General features: G+C 37.7%; 1 protein-coding gene and 1 long non-coding RNA gene across 6 annotated transcripts in view; one reads left to right on the forward strand and one right to left on the reverse strand.

Moving 5' to 3' along the window:
• The window catches only part of LOC119858957, an 85554-nt gene extending 75696 nt beyond the window's left edge, over nucleotides 1-9858 (forward strand). The window contains exon 3 of the long non-coding RNA XR_005294066.2: nucleotides 9696-9858. This is a non-coding gene — a long non-coding RNA (uncharacterized LOC119858957). The remainder of the gene's footprint in view (nucleotides 1-9695) is intronic.
• NOL8 (nucleolar protein 8) overlaps nucleotides 1-15251 on the reverse strand; it is a 29257-nt gene that overhangs the window by 4510 nt on the left and 9496 nt on the right. For 3 of the 5 annotated variants that reach the window (XM_038410536.2, XM_043518836.1, XM_043518837.1), the window contains 8 exons: nucleotides 12418-14439; nucleotides 11991-12107; nucleotides 8776-8895; nucleotides 7733-7817; nucleotides 6602-6746; nucleotides 4956-5039; nucleotides 4117-4406; nucleotides 3201-3327 (listed from right to left, as the gene is read on the reverse strand). In XM_038410536.2, the coding sequence (XP_038266464.1) occupies nucleotides 3201-3327; nucleotides 4117-4406; nucleotides 4956-5039; nucleotides 6602-6746; nucleotides 7733-7817; nucleotides 8776-8895; nucleotides 11991-12107; nucleotides 12418-14439 (2990 nt within the window). Of the gene's footprint in view, nucleotides 1-3200; nucleotides 3328-4116; nucleotides 4407-4499; nucleotides 4700-4955; nucleotides 5040-6601; nucleotides 6747-7732; nucleotides 7818-8775; nucleotides 8896-11990; nucleotides 12108-12417; nucleotides 14440-15251 lie in introns of those variants that run through there. The other 2 variants (XM_043518838.1, XM_043518839.1) reach the window with 2 other exon arrangements.

Genomic DNA, 15251 nt, shown 5'->3' on the forward strand with positions numbered 1-15251 from the left:
AGGCAATTATTGATTTAGTCCTAAGTGGAGCACCTGGTCCAAGAGGTGAATATAGCTGGACTGCTTGGTAATAGTGACAATAATATAATTAAATATAAAATCCCTGTGGTGGGGAAACCACCACAACAGCCCAATACAGTAGCATTTACTTTTAGGAAGGGGAAGTACACAAAAACGAGAAAGTTAGTTAAACAGAAATTAAAAAGTACATTGCCAAAAGTGAATTCCCTGCAAGCTGCATGGCAACTTTTTTAAAAGATACCATAATAGAGGCTCAACTGAAATGTATACCCTAAATTAAAAAAACATACTAAAAGAACCAAAAAAGTGCAACCGTGGCTAACCAACAAAGTAATAGAAACAGTGAGAGGCAAAAAGTCATCCTTTAAAAAGTGAAGTTAAATCCTAGTGAGGAAAATAGAAAGTAGCATAAATTCTGGCAAGTGAAGTGTAAAAATATAATTAGTAAGGCCAAAAAAGAATTTCAAAAACAGCTAGCCAAAGACTCAAAAAGTAATAGCAAAAGAATTTTTAAGTACATCAGAAGCAGGAAGCTTGCTAAACAACCAGTGGGGCTACTGGAAGTTCAAGATGCTAAAGGAGCACTCAAGGATGATAAAGCCATTGCAAAGAAACTAAATTAATCCTTTGCATCGGTCTTCACATCTGAGGATGTGAGGGAGATTCCCAAATCTGAGCCATTCTTTTTAGGTGATAAATGTGATGAACTGTTCCAGGTTGAGGTGTCAGAGGTTTTTCAACAAATTGATACATTAAACAGTAATAAGTCACCAGGACCAGATGGTATTCACCCAAGAGTTCTGAAGGAACTCAAATGTGAAATTGCAGAACTACTAACTGTTTGTAACCTATCATTTAAACCATCTTGTCTACCAAATGACTCGAGGATAGCTAATGTGACACCAATTTCTAAAAAGGTCTCCAGAGGCGATCCTGGCAATTACGGACCGGTAAGCCCGACTTCATTACCAGGCAAACTGGTTGAAACTATAATAAAGAACAATATTGTCAAACATATAGATGAACATAATTGTTGAGGAAGAGTCAACATGGTTTTAGTAACAGGAAATCATGCCTCACCAATTTACTAGAATTCTTTGAGGGGGTCAACAAGCATGTGGACCAAGGTGATCCAGTGGCTATAGTGTACGTAGATTTTCAGAAAGCCTTTGATAAAGTCCCTCACCAAAGGCTCTTCAGAGTAAGCTGTTATAGGATCAGAGGGAAGGTTCTCTCAGGGATTGGTTTTCAAAATGGAGATAGGTAAATAGTGGCATCTCCCAGGGGTCTGTACTGGGACCAACACTATTCAACATACTCATAAATGATCTGGAAAAAGGGGTAAACAGAGAGGTGGCAACATTTGCAGATGATACAAAACTACTCAAGATAGTTAAGTCCCAAGCAGCCTGCAAAGAGCTACAAAGGGATCTCACAAAACTGGGTAACTGGGCAACAGCATGGCAGAGTAAATTCAATGTTGATAAATGTAAAGTAATGCGCTTTGGAAAACATAATCCCAATTATGCATATAAAATGATGGGGTCTAAATTAGCTCTTACCACTCAAGAAAGATCTTGGAGTCATAGTGGATAGTTCTCTGAAAACATCCACTCAATGTGCAGTGGTGGTCAAAAAAACTAACAGGATGTTGGGAATCATTAAGGAATAGATAATAAGACAGAAAATATCACGTCACCTCTATATAAATCGATGGTATGCCTACATCTTGAACACCACGGGCAGATGTGGTCGTCCCATCTCAAAAAAGATGCATTGGAATTGGAAAAGGTTCAGAAAAAGGCAACAAAAATGATTAGAGGTATGGAACAGCTTCCATATTAGGAGAGATTAATAAGACTGGGACTTTTCAGCTTGAAAAAGAGATTACTAAGGGGGAATATGATAGAGGTCTATAAAATCATGTGGAGAAAGTAAATAAAGAAGTGTTATTTACTCCTCATAACACAAGAACTAGAGGTCACCACATTAAATTAATAGGCAGCAGGTTTAAAACAAACAAAAGAAAGTATTTCTTCACAGGTTTCAGAGTAGCAGCCGTGTTAGTCTGTATTCGCAAAAAGAAAAGGAGTACTTGTGGCACCTTAAAGTGAGCTGTAGCTCACGAAAGCTTATGCTCTAATAAATTTGTTAGTCTCTAAGGTGCCACAAGTACTCCTTTTCTTTTTGCGAATACAGACTAACACGGCTGCTACTCTGAAACCTGTGATTATGCAAGGCACTGAATTTAGCCGTATAGAGTGGAAATGCATCCGATGAAGTGAGCTGTAGCTCACGAAAGCTTATGCTCTAATAAATTTGTTAGTCTCTAAGGTGCCACAAGTACTCCTTTTCTTTTTATTTCTTCACACAACACGCAGTCAACCTGTGGATCTCTTTGCCAGAGGATGTTGTGAAGACCAACTGTTACGAAGTCCAAAAAAAAACTAGATACATTCATGGAGGATAGGTCCATCAATAGCTATTAGCCAAGATGGGTAGGAATGGTATTCCTAGCCTCTGTTTGTCAGAAGATAGGAATGGGTGACAGGGGATTGGATCACTTGATGATTACCTGTTCTGTTCATTCCCTCTGGGGCACCTGGCATTGGCTACTGTGGGAAGACAGGATACTGAGCTAGACAGACTTTTATTCTGACCCAGTATGGCCGTTCTTATGTAAAGCTGCATTGCTTTATATCAGAAATGCTACACATTGAAAGATTTAAACAGTTTAATTTGTAATAGTAATACTAAAGCTATGGGATGTTTGTTTGTAACAAGGATATTTGCTCACCAACAACTTAAATGTAAATCTAATTACTGGATAAGGAAGTACTTTCCAAAATATTTGCATGTAGCCAAAATAAGTTGTTTTTTTATTTTTAATGTTAAGTTGCAACGCATGTGAGGTACTGAGCAACATTTACATGGCAGGGAAGCCAGTTTTCACTTTCAGCCCCTGTCAAATGCACTGGTCAATCAGTGCACCAGGGAATTTTAAATGTATATCAGCAACTTGTCTGGTGGGCAGTAAGGAATTCAGTTTTCCAGAATGAGGCTTTTGATGCTGGGGTGGAGGTGGTGGGTGCTAAATAAAAGGATTTTTTCCCAGCTGCCACATAAATCCTGATAATCAGTAAGTACTTAATAGCCACAAAATATAAAACCAGATTTACATTTCTTTGCAGTTTTCACTTTCAGAGTCTTCTGGCTCATCATCTTCCTCTGAGCTGCTGTCCTGGAAACGAGGATCCTCTTGCCATGCTACTCTTGAAGGTCTTATTGTTTCAATTTTGTAGGGCTCTGCAATAGTACCACCAAAAAGTCTGATCATTCCCCTGACTACAAAGTGAAACTTCTGTTTAGATAAGTGTGAAATATCTGATTTGGAAATGACACTTTTTGTGCTTTCAGAAGGATATGCAGATATTCCCTATCTTTCTATGTTTTACATTTCCACGTCCAAAATCTACAGTCAGTATCATTTTGGCATAAGTAGAGAATAGCAGATCTCCTTTGAAGCCAGTCAATGTTACTCCTTATTGGCCAGGGAGAGTGCTGTTAAATATCCTGAGGAGAAGCATAGTGCCTAGGTAGCATTCTTAGCCTTTGCTGATCTGTCAAAGAAGAGAAAAGGACAAGAATACAACTGTTTTCCCTGTGCAGTACAACACACCACCCAAAACCAACAGTACAAAATCCAAGTAGAAAGCAATTCTTTACATGCAGACTGTGACGCTGGTAGACCAGCTCACTTGTATGTTAATACTGTTCAAGATAGATGTTAGATTTGTAAGAATATGTTTAGATTCTACACAATTCTTGTAAGTTGCTCCATGCACTAAACTTACTTGTCATGTCTGTATACTATGCCATAAGGAAATATTCAAGTTATTCTTAATTGTAAAAGTTTGCTTTAAATTTTGCTCAGATATGTCAATGAGTTTTGTTTAATCTGTTTGACAGAAGGATGATTTCATACAACCTGGTGTGTCATCTTATTAAATATAATCTTCAGTGATTCAAATGTTAAAACAAATAAATGCCAGTAAAAGCAAACCATTAAAAAAGTATCAGAATCTGCAATGTTACCTTCTTTCACAGCAGACTGGCTCATATCATCACCAAAAAAGGAAAACGTGAAGCCACTAGATTTTTCTTTTACATTGCCCCCAACATTAAGTCTTAATATATGCCGGTCAGCCAGAGTTGATTCTTCCATATCATCATGTTTGTCCCAGGGTATTATTTCACTTTTTTCAGCTGCACATTTTGTTGATCCAAATACCTCTTTTAAATCCACCGCAACATCATAGTATATTTCTTTAGACACTTCAGGCAATTTCTCTGCCTCCTCCCTTTTCTTCTTTCTTTTAGCTTTACTGGAATTATATTTATTTTAAAAAACAATTATGCACTGGACAAACATTTGAAAGATATGGGGTTTTCTTTTGACTGATCTTTGTATTACTTAGAGGAGACTTCCTATCCAGGGAAATATTCAAATCCACTAGCAAGTACTTTGCTTTTCTGCATTCCTGTTTTCTCAGTAATTTCAGTTTCTGGTCATAGGATGCCCTAAGAGTTCAACGATTACATTCCTGTCTCATCAATTTGAGCAAATTTTTCATTTTTCAACTATTTCCTCTCTCCAGATCATACAGATAAGTACAACCTACAGAAGGGAAAAATTCATGTTTGACCTTAAGAAACTGGTGACAATTCTGATCTATTGCTAGCATCATCACTGCTGTACTAAAAGGAATCTTTATAGAGAGTCTACATTTTACTAGGGGTGGGGAGACTTGCAAAGGGGACAGCAGAGTAAGCAAGGAGAGTGATAGGCTTGTGGCCTCCAAATACTTTTGAAAATCAGCCCTCAAGGGGAAGAAAGTTTATCTTACAACCATAAGGAGGAGATAAGATATTACCTCTCTTTTTCTGTAGTATCTGTTTTCCTTTCAAAAACTTCATGGTCCTGCCTTGTGGGATCATAGCGTAAGGTATTAATATCTCTGTATGAATAAGAGGAATAATAAAGAGATACTGTAACTAAACGTCTACAATAAAATACAACCTGACAAGTGCAATGACATTTTCAGCTCATCTTATTTGTGTTCACAAGCAGATTGAAATTCACTTTTGTTTTTATACTGTACAAAAATTATTAGCATTATGAGAGCAGATCAGTGTGTGTTACAGTCTACTGTGAAGAAAAAAGATTCCACGCAGCATTCTTCACATCAAATTATTAAAATCTTCAGCATTAAACACCTGCCAGTTGTTCTTTAGGAAACAACGTTAATACATAGATATGTTTTATCATTTGGAGATTAACTGAGTTTATGATTATTATACCCAGAGATTCTGATTTCTCCTTAATTTCCAAATATACCAAAAATGGAGATTGTTTTCCCCTTTCAAAACTGAAAATGTTATTGAAATTAGTTAATGAAGTCTAAACTTTAGAGCAGAGGAAAATAGCCTGATTGCATTATTCCATCTAGCTTAAAGACAATATAAAAATATTCAACCAAATATTCTGTTCCCCACACAGGCCTCTCTTGTCCTGTGAAATTAAAAGTTGTTAATTTATGCTATCACGGAAGTTAACCCCTCAAAAATAGGTGATTTGACTTCTGTCAAGCAAAAATACCAGGAAAGGAGGCCATTGAATCTGTTGAGAAAATCTTTAGGAGATCTTATAAAAATTTTTATAAGATTCATACAATTGTAAAATGAGCATTGTGACACAGCTGCCTACCAAACAAGGCTATACACCAATAATGGAAGTTGGAACTGAAAATATACTATTTGCAAAAAACCTCAACACACCGCCATTAAAAATAATCATTCTTGTATTAATTCAGCCCACAGATGGATTGCTCCTCCAAACATATGGATTAAAGATACAGATAAGAGTTCAGTTTTTGAAATGTATTATTAAATGCATTGTATCTAGTAATTGTGGCTTCCTCAGACAATGAATGTTAGGACATGTGAGATAAAGGTAAAGAATCCACGCCTAACACACTGAAGAAACATCCCAACAGTAGTAAGGACAGACTATAAATGAGAATGTATATTTTTACAAAACACTTCTGTCTAGGAATAAATTTGATGTTGATGAAGAGCAGAAATGGCAATTGCGTGCTGCCAACAACATCCATCGCAGTCTCCAGAAATCAAAGTCTAGTCTATTAACCCACTATTCAACTTACTTTCAGTATAATTAGCCATTTTGAGTTTGTCTTTTTTTGGAAGGGAAAAGAAAATAAGAAAGCATACAACTTTGGTAGATTTTAAGCTCTTTGGGGGCAAGGAGATCATTTTATTAACCCATAAATTCTCACGCACAATGGCACTATATAAATAATGATTATCGCCAATAATATAATCTATTGTCATACTGGGATGGGAAGCCTGATTCAAAGGTGACCTTCCACGCATGTGATAAGGCGGGGAGGAGAAAGTTGTTTTCACTTAACTAATAAAACAGAGAGGAAATTATGTCATGTAACAGAAAATTATAGTCTTCCTAAGGTTCAGGTTTTTTCTGCTAAAGCAGGATCCATACCTGAATTTTTTGGTATTTGTTGCCAGTTTGCTTGATTTAGGATATTCTAGGCTGATCTGCAAGAGACTTCCCAATATCTCCAGGTTTTTCTTTTTCTCAGCAGCAAGTTCTCCTTCCTCATCTGTCTTCACTTTCTTTGCCTCTTCTAGGAAAAAATATATAAAAACCTCTATGAAATGACTCCTTGAAGCGTTCTTCCAATATTTTACACCACTACTAAGTTAGTTAAGCAGCTCACAGAGTTTTAGGTTAAAAAGGATGGGCTATGTTCTCTATTCCTCCTTATTTTAAAACTTTTTAAACGATGCATTTTGTTTTCCCCTCAAGTTCTGGTCAAGCTTTGCTTATGAGGTGGTATGGGCATCAATTTAACATGGAAGATAGAGATTTAATCATTTTCTGTCCCATGATTTTCTTCTATTTTATAATAATTACCTGACATTGTCATTTAAGGCTGTTAAGGGACATTTCTTGCGGTTATAGATAAAAATATCCAAGGGAGAAGTAGGACTGGCTGAAAATTTGGGTTTTTTAAATAGGGTTGGTTTGTTTGAAATTTGTTTGTTTCGGGTTGATGGGGGGGTGGAAGGTTTTTTTTTTGTTTTTTTTTTTTGCCAAAAAAATTTCTTTTCAGGAAAACATTTTTGCTGTTTTCAACCAGCTCAATTGACAACACTCCCTCTTGTGGTTATTGCATAGCATGGTACTGCAAGATGCATAAAATCCAAGTATACCCAAGGAATAGAAAAGCAAGCAAAAAGCAAGGTTATTCTGGTTAACGGTATCCCCTTATCTTGTGAAAGGTGCAGATACATTTATTTTGATATCATCCTATAACAAAGAAATGTTTTAAAATGTTGACCTTCTAACAAGGAAATACACCCCGACATACAACCCAAAGTAGAGTTTACAGTAGCTAAATGGGCATTTTATAAATGTGTTCTCTAAATTACGATGCCAATACTACTTACTTTTACACTACTTTACCATGAAGCTAAATCCAGAGAAAAGAAACATGTAATAAGTAATTCTAAATGTTCAAAAACTTAGACCCATCATGCCTCTCTAATTAGTTGTGACTACAAATTGCTGTGGAAGAGCAAGACTTGGAAAATAAGAGAAAATATTTACCTTCCTCTTCACTGCCACTTTCAAGGAACCGAGCATCCATACGAAATCTTTCATCTGTGCCAAAGCGTGATTGTAAATGCATGAGCTACATTGATAACAAAACAAAAAATTTAAGATTAAATGTATGCAGTCCAGCAGCTTTATAACAATCCGACAAACAGTAACAGTTTTAACTGGAATCATGGCCATGAATTAACATAAGCTTTCACCGTAGAGGTTCTCAGGAGAAATTTTTTAGTGGCCTCAGAGTGCGACCACCAACTCTTGCTTGTGACCGCTCTCACACTTTTTCCTAAAATACTTAATTAGCTTTAGGAAAAGCAAATAAATATGCACATATACACATCCAAATCATTGTAATTTATTTATTGCTAGCTAGTAAGTCTGTTGTGCAAAGTGATAGTAACAAACATACAAGTATCGCTTTGCACAACAGACTTAGCCCTGGCAAGCGTGGGGACAAATTAAGCCTTGGATGGGGACCAGGAAAGGCAGTGAAGGGGTAAAGCCTGAAGCTCTGCTGCCAGAGCATGGGGCCTGCTGCCATGCAGCTGGAGCCCGGAACTGGAGCCTGAAGCCCCATGGCCAGAGCCTGCCCCCCCCGACCCCAGGGCTGAACCCCAAAGCCTGAGCCCAACTGCCCCTGGGAATGTGGGGAAACTCACTGGGTGCTTCCTTCCCCAGTGTTGTGCCCCCAACCTCTGCTGGTGGCCCCAGTAACCAACATCAAGGCGGGGCATCCAGGAGCAACAGGGAGGGGAAGGGGCCACTACTTGGCCCCTGTCCTCCGAGCCCAGGAGGCTGTGGCCACAAGGAAAGTGCCTGGTGTCTGCATGTGGCCACATTTGAGAAACGCTAATAAATTACTTTTGAAAATACCATTTGACTTCAGCTTCAGAGGTGTGGGAAAGAGCAGTTACATCACTGAGAAAACGTTATTTCCTCTACATCTAAATGGACTTTTCCAACGCAGGTATTACCATAACTTTGCCAACACCATCCTCTTCAAGTAACTGTAGATATTATTAAATAGGTTCACTAACCTTCTCACCAGCTTTGCCTTCAAACTGGGGTTTGATTTGGAATCGGTCATCTTCACCTGCAGCATCTTGCTCATCATCACTGCTCTCAAATAACTTCCCAGAAATTTTACTAGTAAATTCCTTAATTGTTTAATAACAAAAAAGCAAAACACACAGAGGAAACAGTTATAATAAGTAGTTCTAAGAACACTACCCACTTGTTTTGTATTACTTTCCCAACACAGCTGGAAGCCAACACTCTTTCAGGATACAGCATTTACTTCTCTTAATTATTGATGTCCATGAATCCTTGTAAAAAGATGTTACAGTTGCTTTACATGTTCTGAGACAATTCTTTGGTAATTTTATTTTACAGTTGTGATCATCCAAGTGTGGCAGGAGCACATTTCTGTATACAGTAACCGCACTTTTCCATATGATTTTATTTTATAAATTACTGTGATGCTGAGCCAGTGAGAGTTAAGCAACCAGCAGCTGGGTAACCTGAAAGCAACTCTTAAGGACATATTAGAAGAGTACTGAAATGGTAAATAGGGCCATTCCTTGCAGATAGTTATCAAAGCCATGTCAAGTTGACTAACAATAGAGGCCTCCATATCAAGGATCTAGAGAATCAAGAATAAATTCTAATCATATTTGCCTGTTTACCTATATCTTGTTGGAAGTTTAACAATGTGATCTAATTAGCTATGTTTCATTACTGAATTCTATTGATTCAGAGATCAAAAGGGGAAATTATAATTTAGATAGGACTTGTATAATAATGTTATTATTTCTCTTTGAAATTTGTAGTAAACTACCTGTGAACTGTTTGATGGTTAATTGCCTTATGCTAATTAATACAACTAGTTACCGGTGTATCCCTAGGGAAACAGATTAGCTTCAAAGCAACAATGTACATTACCTGTTTTTCATTCAAGGAAGGCCAGATGTGATCATTTGCTGTCAAGAGGCTTATCCACTTAACTTCAGCTATAAAGAAAGCGTTGAGCCTGATCCTATTTTATCGCAGATCTGTTAAAATTTTGACAGGGAAAATCTATGCCCACAAGACTGAGGTCTCCAGGTCTACTTTCAATTAACCCTGCCATTCTCATGGAAGAATTTGAAGAAATTCTGCACATGGACTATTTGACTATAGGCTTTTATATTGATTATAGAAGGATTTTTACAAATCAGCAGCCTCACCCATCTCTGCTATGAAACTGACCTGAGAACTTTGTTCATATCTGTATGTATATTGCTCTGTTAACTACAGCAACTCTTTCTTTTTATTAATAAATCCTCATTATATTAGACTTGGCTGTCTGGGTGTGAACCAAAGGGGACTGTATTTTGGCTTCTTGGTAACGAGTACGGAAGCTGTTTGGTTACTGGCTTGGTGAAATCTCATTATAAAATAAACCACCAATTCTGGGGATCATCTGCCCTATTATTTGCAGTTTGCCCTGAATAAACATTCTCAGTGTAGCCCCTCCAGGCACCATGGTCACAGTTACACATTTCACATTCTTGCAACTGCATATCTGCTTAGTATTTGTGAAATGCCTTTAATGTAGATGATTCACTGGTGATGCAGATGACACTTTACCCTCTCAAATCCATATATTCAATAAAAACAGTTTGATAGTTATTTTGAAGCAGTATTTCAGTTAAACATGCTTTTCTCTAGGTTTCACAGTGGTCATTAGGCTTTCATAAAAAAGTTAATTTGGATTTTGAAAACCGTTATTCTAGGAAAGAGTTTTAGAACAAGTTTTTAAGTAACAGCCTCACAGACTGCATTTTGCTTTATGAAATCACAATACAGGGAAAGTTGCTTGACAAATATAATTGAAATGATAAAAGTCAAGAGAAATGTAATGCAGTTGTAAGTGACACTCTCATCAGCAGCAGCCAAGAATGTCACAGCCAAGTCTTCCAGAATAATTATGGCTTCCCACCAGTGTTTTGGCCACTGTACAACAACAACTCACAATGTAGTAAACTAACCTCTAAATATAAGTCAGGAAAACAAAGGGATGGGAGGGAGAAAGGGTGTTTTACGTTCAATGTTGACAGTGGCCCTAATTTTAAATCTTTTAAAATTTTCATCTTTGAAAAAGAAAGCAGTTTTCAGTTCAGGCTTTAAAAGGGGAGAGAATGAAATATGTCAAGGGAGAGGAATTCCCTCCCATCAAACGCATCATCACCTGCTGACCTACTGCATGATGGTGGAACCCCTGAAGAGAGGTGGTGTTACAAAAGGTCTTGGTTAAGTAAAGTTTCAGGAGAAAGTCTCAAAATTTACTCAAACTCTACACCATCAGTCATTTTAAAACCCTAGAGGGCCAATTTAAAATTTATCCTCCGCTTTATAGATAGTAAATGAAAAGGATCCATGGCAGATGTAATTTTACCACAGTTGCTCAATTAATAAGCAAAAATCCCTCTGCATTTTGCACAGTTTGTAGCATATAAAAGAATATACCTAATTGTTAATACAGTGAAAGCCCATTTTCGTTTAGCATACAGTCAAAATCTTACACTACAGTTAAAAACAATAAAATACAATACATTTCTTCTCAGTTACCAAAACCAATACCAAATTAAAACAAGGCTCAGTAAACTGGAATTCATGACAGGCTTGACATTCTGACTTATTTTAAGAAGCATAACCTCGCTTGTGTATTTCAGTGTCATTATTTGTTGGTTTTTGAGTTACATTATTTGGGATGGAGTGAGGGCTAGTGGTTAGATGATAGAATCTTGAACCCCAGATTTCCAGTCCTTTTCCCGCCACTTACTCTCTGCACAACACTGGGCAATTCAAATCTTTTCCTTTTATTTAACTGACAACAGTGGGGAGTGGAGTTTTGGCATTACCACATGTAAGCCTCTCCATGTGACCATTGCTCTTATGGTTCACACGAACACTGCACTGCAATCAATTTATACAAGTTATTTTATGCAGTAGAGTGCCTGATTTTTTCAGTTTCCAAAAAAGATACTCCAAAATTTGCATTGTCCTTAATTTATAAATTAATGTTTTAACTCTATGAATATGCATCACCTATTTTGTGTTTTATATGCATTAGTACAAAGGACAACTTTCAAGATTTGATCTCAAACTCTGAATAAGAGTAGGTGTTGCTCTTCAGTACAATACATACTAGCAAATTGGGTAGGTGAATGCCCTCTCAGAAATTAGGCTGGATTTGTTCTAAGCCACTTACTTTTCCAGGCAGATTTCCTATAGTCACTTCTTCCTTAGACTTCTCTTCTACTTCAGCTTCACTTCCTCCATCTGAATCAAATACAATGTGCTTATGTTTGCTTGCTGACTGGCTTTCCTGGAAAAGGAGAGACCCTGTTAAGTTTAACATGTCAAATATTGGTTATATACTGTGGGAACTACTGCTGGGCACATTTACAACAGTAGAGAATGAAATTAAAACACCTATTGTGTTTTCTGGAAAAAATCCTATGACACCTTTTTGGACATATCCTAAAAAATCAATTTGGCAAAGAAGATAGGCGCTGCTCTCAAACACGATTCAAACCACAGCAACATCTTAGAGAACACATACTGGAGATACTTATTAAACCAGTATTCTTTCAGTACTGTTTTACTATTCAGAGACAAGTTGAAAGCACACTTACCAGGTTCAGAAGAGCCCCCCGAATAAGTTTCTTCTGTAATGCTCTCTCTTTCTGTCTCTCTTGTAGAGCTGCCAGTCTCTTCTGATTATCCTGCAGTTGTTTCTCCTTTTCATCTGAAGCAATTGAGACAGCAATAGGAATGCAAAGCTCTTCTTTACTTTTGTGAAGACTTTTCTTATTGTTCTCACTTTTCTGAAATTTAGAGGCTGAACCTTTACTGCTTGCATCCTTCTTTGGTTTTCCAGGAAGAGATTCTGTGCTTTCCAATTCACATTTAATGTGTTTCTGTGTGACAGATAAAACACTGTCTGCGTCAGTGCTTTCCTCCTCGCTTCCACTGATACTAGCTGTGGTGCAGTCCTCACCGTCTCCTCTGTTTGCTGTTTGATCTTCTGCATGAGAATTCAAGTAGTTATTCTCTCGTAATAAAGGTGGTTTCCAAACAGGCTTTTCACTTCTACCTTCTGAGTATTGGGAATTTGACACCTTCTTGAGCTGGTTGCTGAAAGTATTTTGCTTCTTTTTCACACTTCTGTCTTCAAGTGAACATAATATGGAACTCCTAGACTGTCTGGGAACTGCGTGTTTCCCATAACAAGAACAGTTTGGTTTTGAAACCTCTTCTAAAGATTTCTTTTTCAAATCAACAAGGCTTGAGGAATTTTGGCTACATTTTCTTTTACAGCTGCAAGAACCTTCCTTGCTCATCTCCTCAAAATTCTCACTTTCACATAATGACCCTATTCCTCTGAAAGGTTGAAATTTCAAACTGGAAGTATTTTCCTTTGGCTTCTCATCATCAGCACTCTCCTCTCCCTCTAAAATGGCAGCAACTATATCTTGAGGATTAATAGAAGTTTTAGTTGTAGAGGCAATTTCATAAGGCTTTGTACTGTACTTGGTGATACTAATATTACCTTCAGTTTTGCACTGACTATCCCTCTGTTTACCTGTTATATCTCCTTCTGAAGATTCAATACTTGCAGTGGCTAATGCTTCTAACTCATGTAACGTAAGATGTAGGCAGTAACAGTTTTGCATCATGTCTTCATAATTTGAATCAGCTTCAGATTCACTTGCTTCCAGCTCTGAATCAAAACCGGTAGACCCAGACTTGCTGTCAACTCTGTCGTCCTGCAGTTCAGAAGTCAGGACTTTTGCTGTTTTGTTATGCATTGCTTTTTTGTTATTTTTTTCTCTTAAGTTATCTGTTGACAATACAAAGGAATCATTTGCAGAATCAAAGCTTTTGTTGTTTTTGAAAGTTTCATTCCTAACATTATCCTTCCTTTGCATTTTCACCAGCTCAGAATCTCTTAGAATTTTAGTCTTCACACTGTTTTTATCTGGAGTTTTAGTCACAGCAATAATTTCATCTGTATCTGCTGAATCATAGTCAGTGTCATTTTCAATAGTCTTTCCTTGTCTGTTACATCCCTTACTCACTTTCTTCATATTTGGATTGGTTAAAGACCAGTGAGTGTTGTATTTTAGCTCAAAATTATCTCCCACAACTTCCAAGTGATCACTTTCAGACGCAACATTTGTTTTAGCTTTCTGTATTTCCTTTTCTTTCTCTATCATTGCCCTGATTTCTTCTTCTGAATCAATATCACTGTCTGAAATGCTGTTTGTATTCCTGTTAGGCTTAGCACCAGCTGCCAGGTTCTTATCCAGAAATAATTCTTTGCCTTTCATGACAATTCTATTAAGACTAGGTGTCTGAAGTAATTTAGACAGACCAGTTGATTTGGAGTTTGACATTTGGACTAATTTTGTTTGTGTTAAGTTTGCTTTTTTCAAGTGGCAACCTGGTGTTTTACTTAAATCTTCACTACTCTGTATCCTCATTTTTTTAGGTGTTTTTTTAATTTCAGGGAACTCTCCTCGTCGTTTCTTGCTTATGCTGTCATCTCCGCCTTCCAACTGCCAAGTGAGCTCGGATATGGGAACTGTGTCAGTCAAGTCTTGCTCCAGCATTCTAAGGTTGTGGCAATATTTTGATGGGTCATATTTCATTATGTTATAGTCAGAGTTAAGGTATAAAAATAAAACCAAGGAGGCTTCCACTTTTCAACAAGTAACAACTTAAGTTATAGGGACAAGGACAATAGATGATGTCACAGGCCACGTCTACACTACCCACCGGATCGGCGGGCAGTGATTGATTTATCTGGGATCGATTTATCTTGTCTAGTGTAGACATAATAAATCGATCCCCGATCGCTCTGCTGTTGACTCCGGAACTCCACCAGAGTGAGAGGCAGAAGCGGAGTTGATGGGGGAGCGGCGGCCGTAGATTCTGTGCCGCAAGGATGTGAAGTAAGTGATTCTAAGTCGATCTAAGATACGTCGACTTCAGCTACGCTATTCTCGTAGCTGAAGATGCGTATCTTAGATCAATCCCCCCCACAGTGTAGAGCAGGCCACAGTTACTGGACTAATTGCACCTCGGAACCCTCCTTGTTCCTTTGAGTGCACCCCCCTTAGGTCTGAAGCTTTACCCATCACCCCCCTACAGGGCAGGAATCACAGAATTCTCCCACTCTCAGACCAGGCTTTGTGATCAGCTGTGACTACCTGAACAGACCTTATGTTCACCATCTTGTAGTTTTCTTCCATTTGGGAGCAATGATAGTGGTGTCCATTAACCAAAAGCCCTCTTAAAGCAAATAATATTTTATAACAAAAGCATTAAAAAAAAAATCTTAGAACAATAAAGCTGTGTATACACATGCCTGCCTCTCCCTAAGGCTTACTATTCCCTGACACTGGGAAAGGCCCAACTCGTTCAGAGAGCCTCTCTGGGTCTCAACCTGTCTTTCGACCACTGA

Source organism: Dermochelys coriacea, chromosome 7 (assembly GCF_009764565.3).
Source record: "Dermochelys coriacea isolate rDerCor1 chromosome 7, rDerCor1.pri.v4, whole genome shotgun sequence".
Lineage (NCBI taxonomy): Eukaryota > Metazoa > Chordata > Testudines > Dermochelyidae > Dermochelys > Dermochelys coriacea.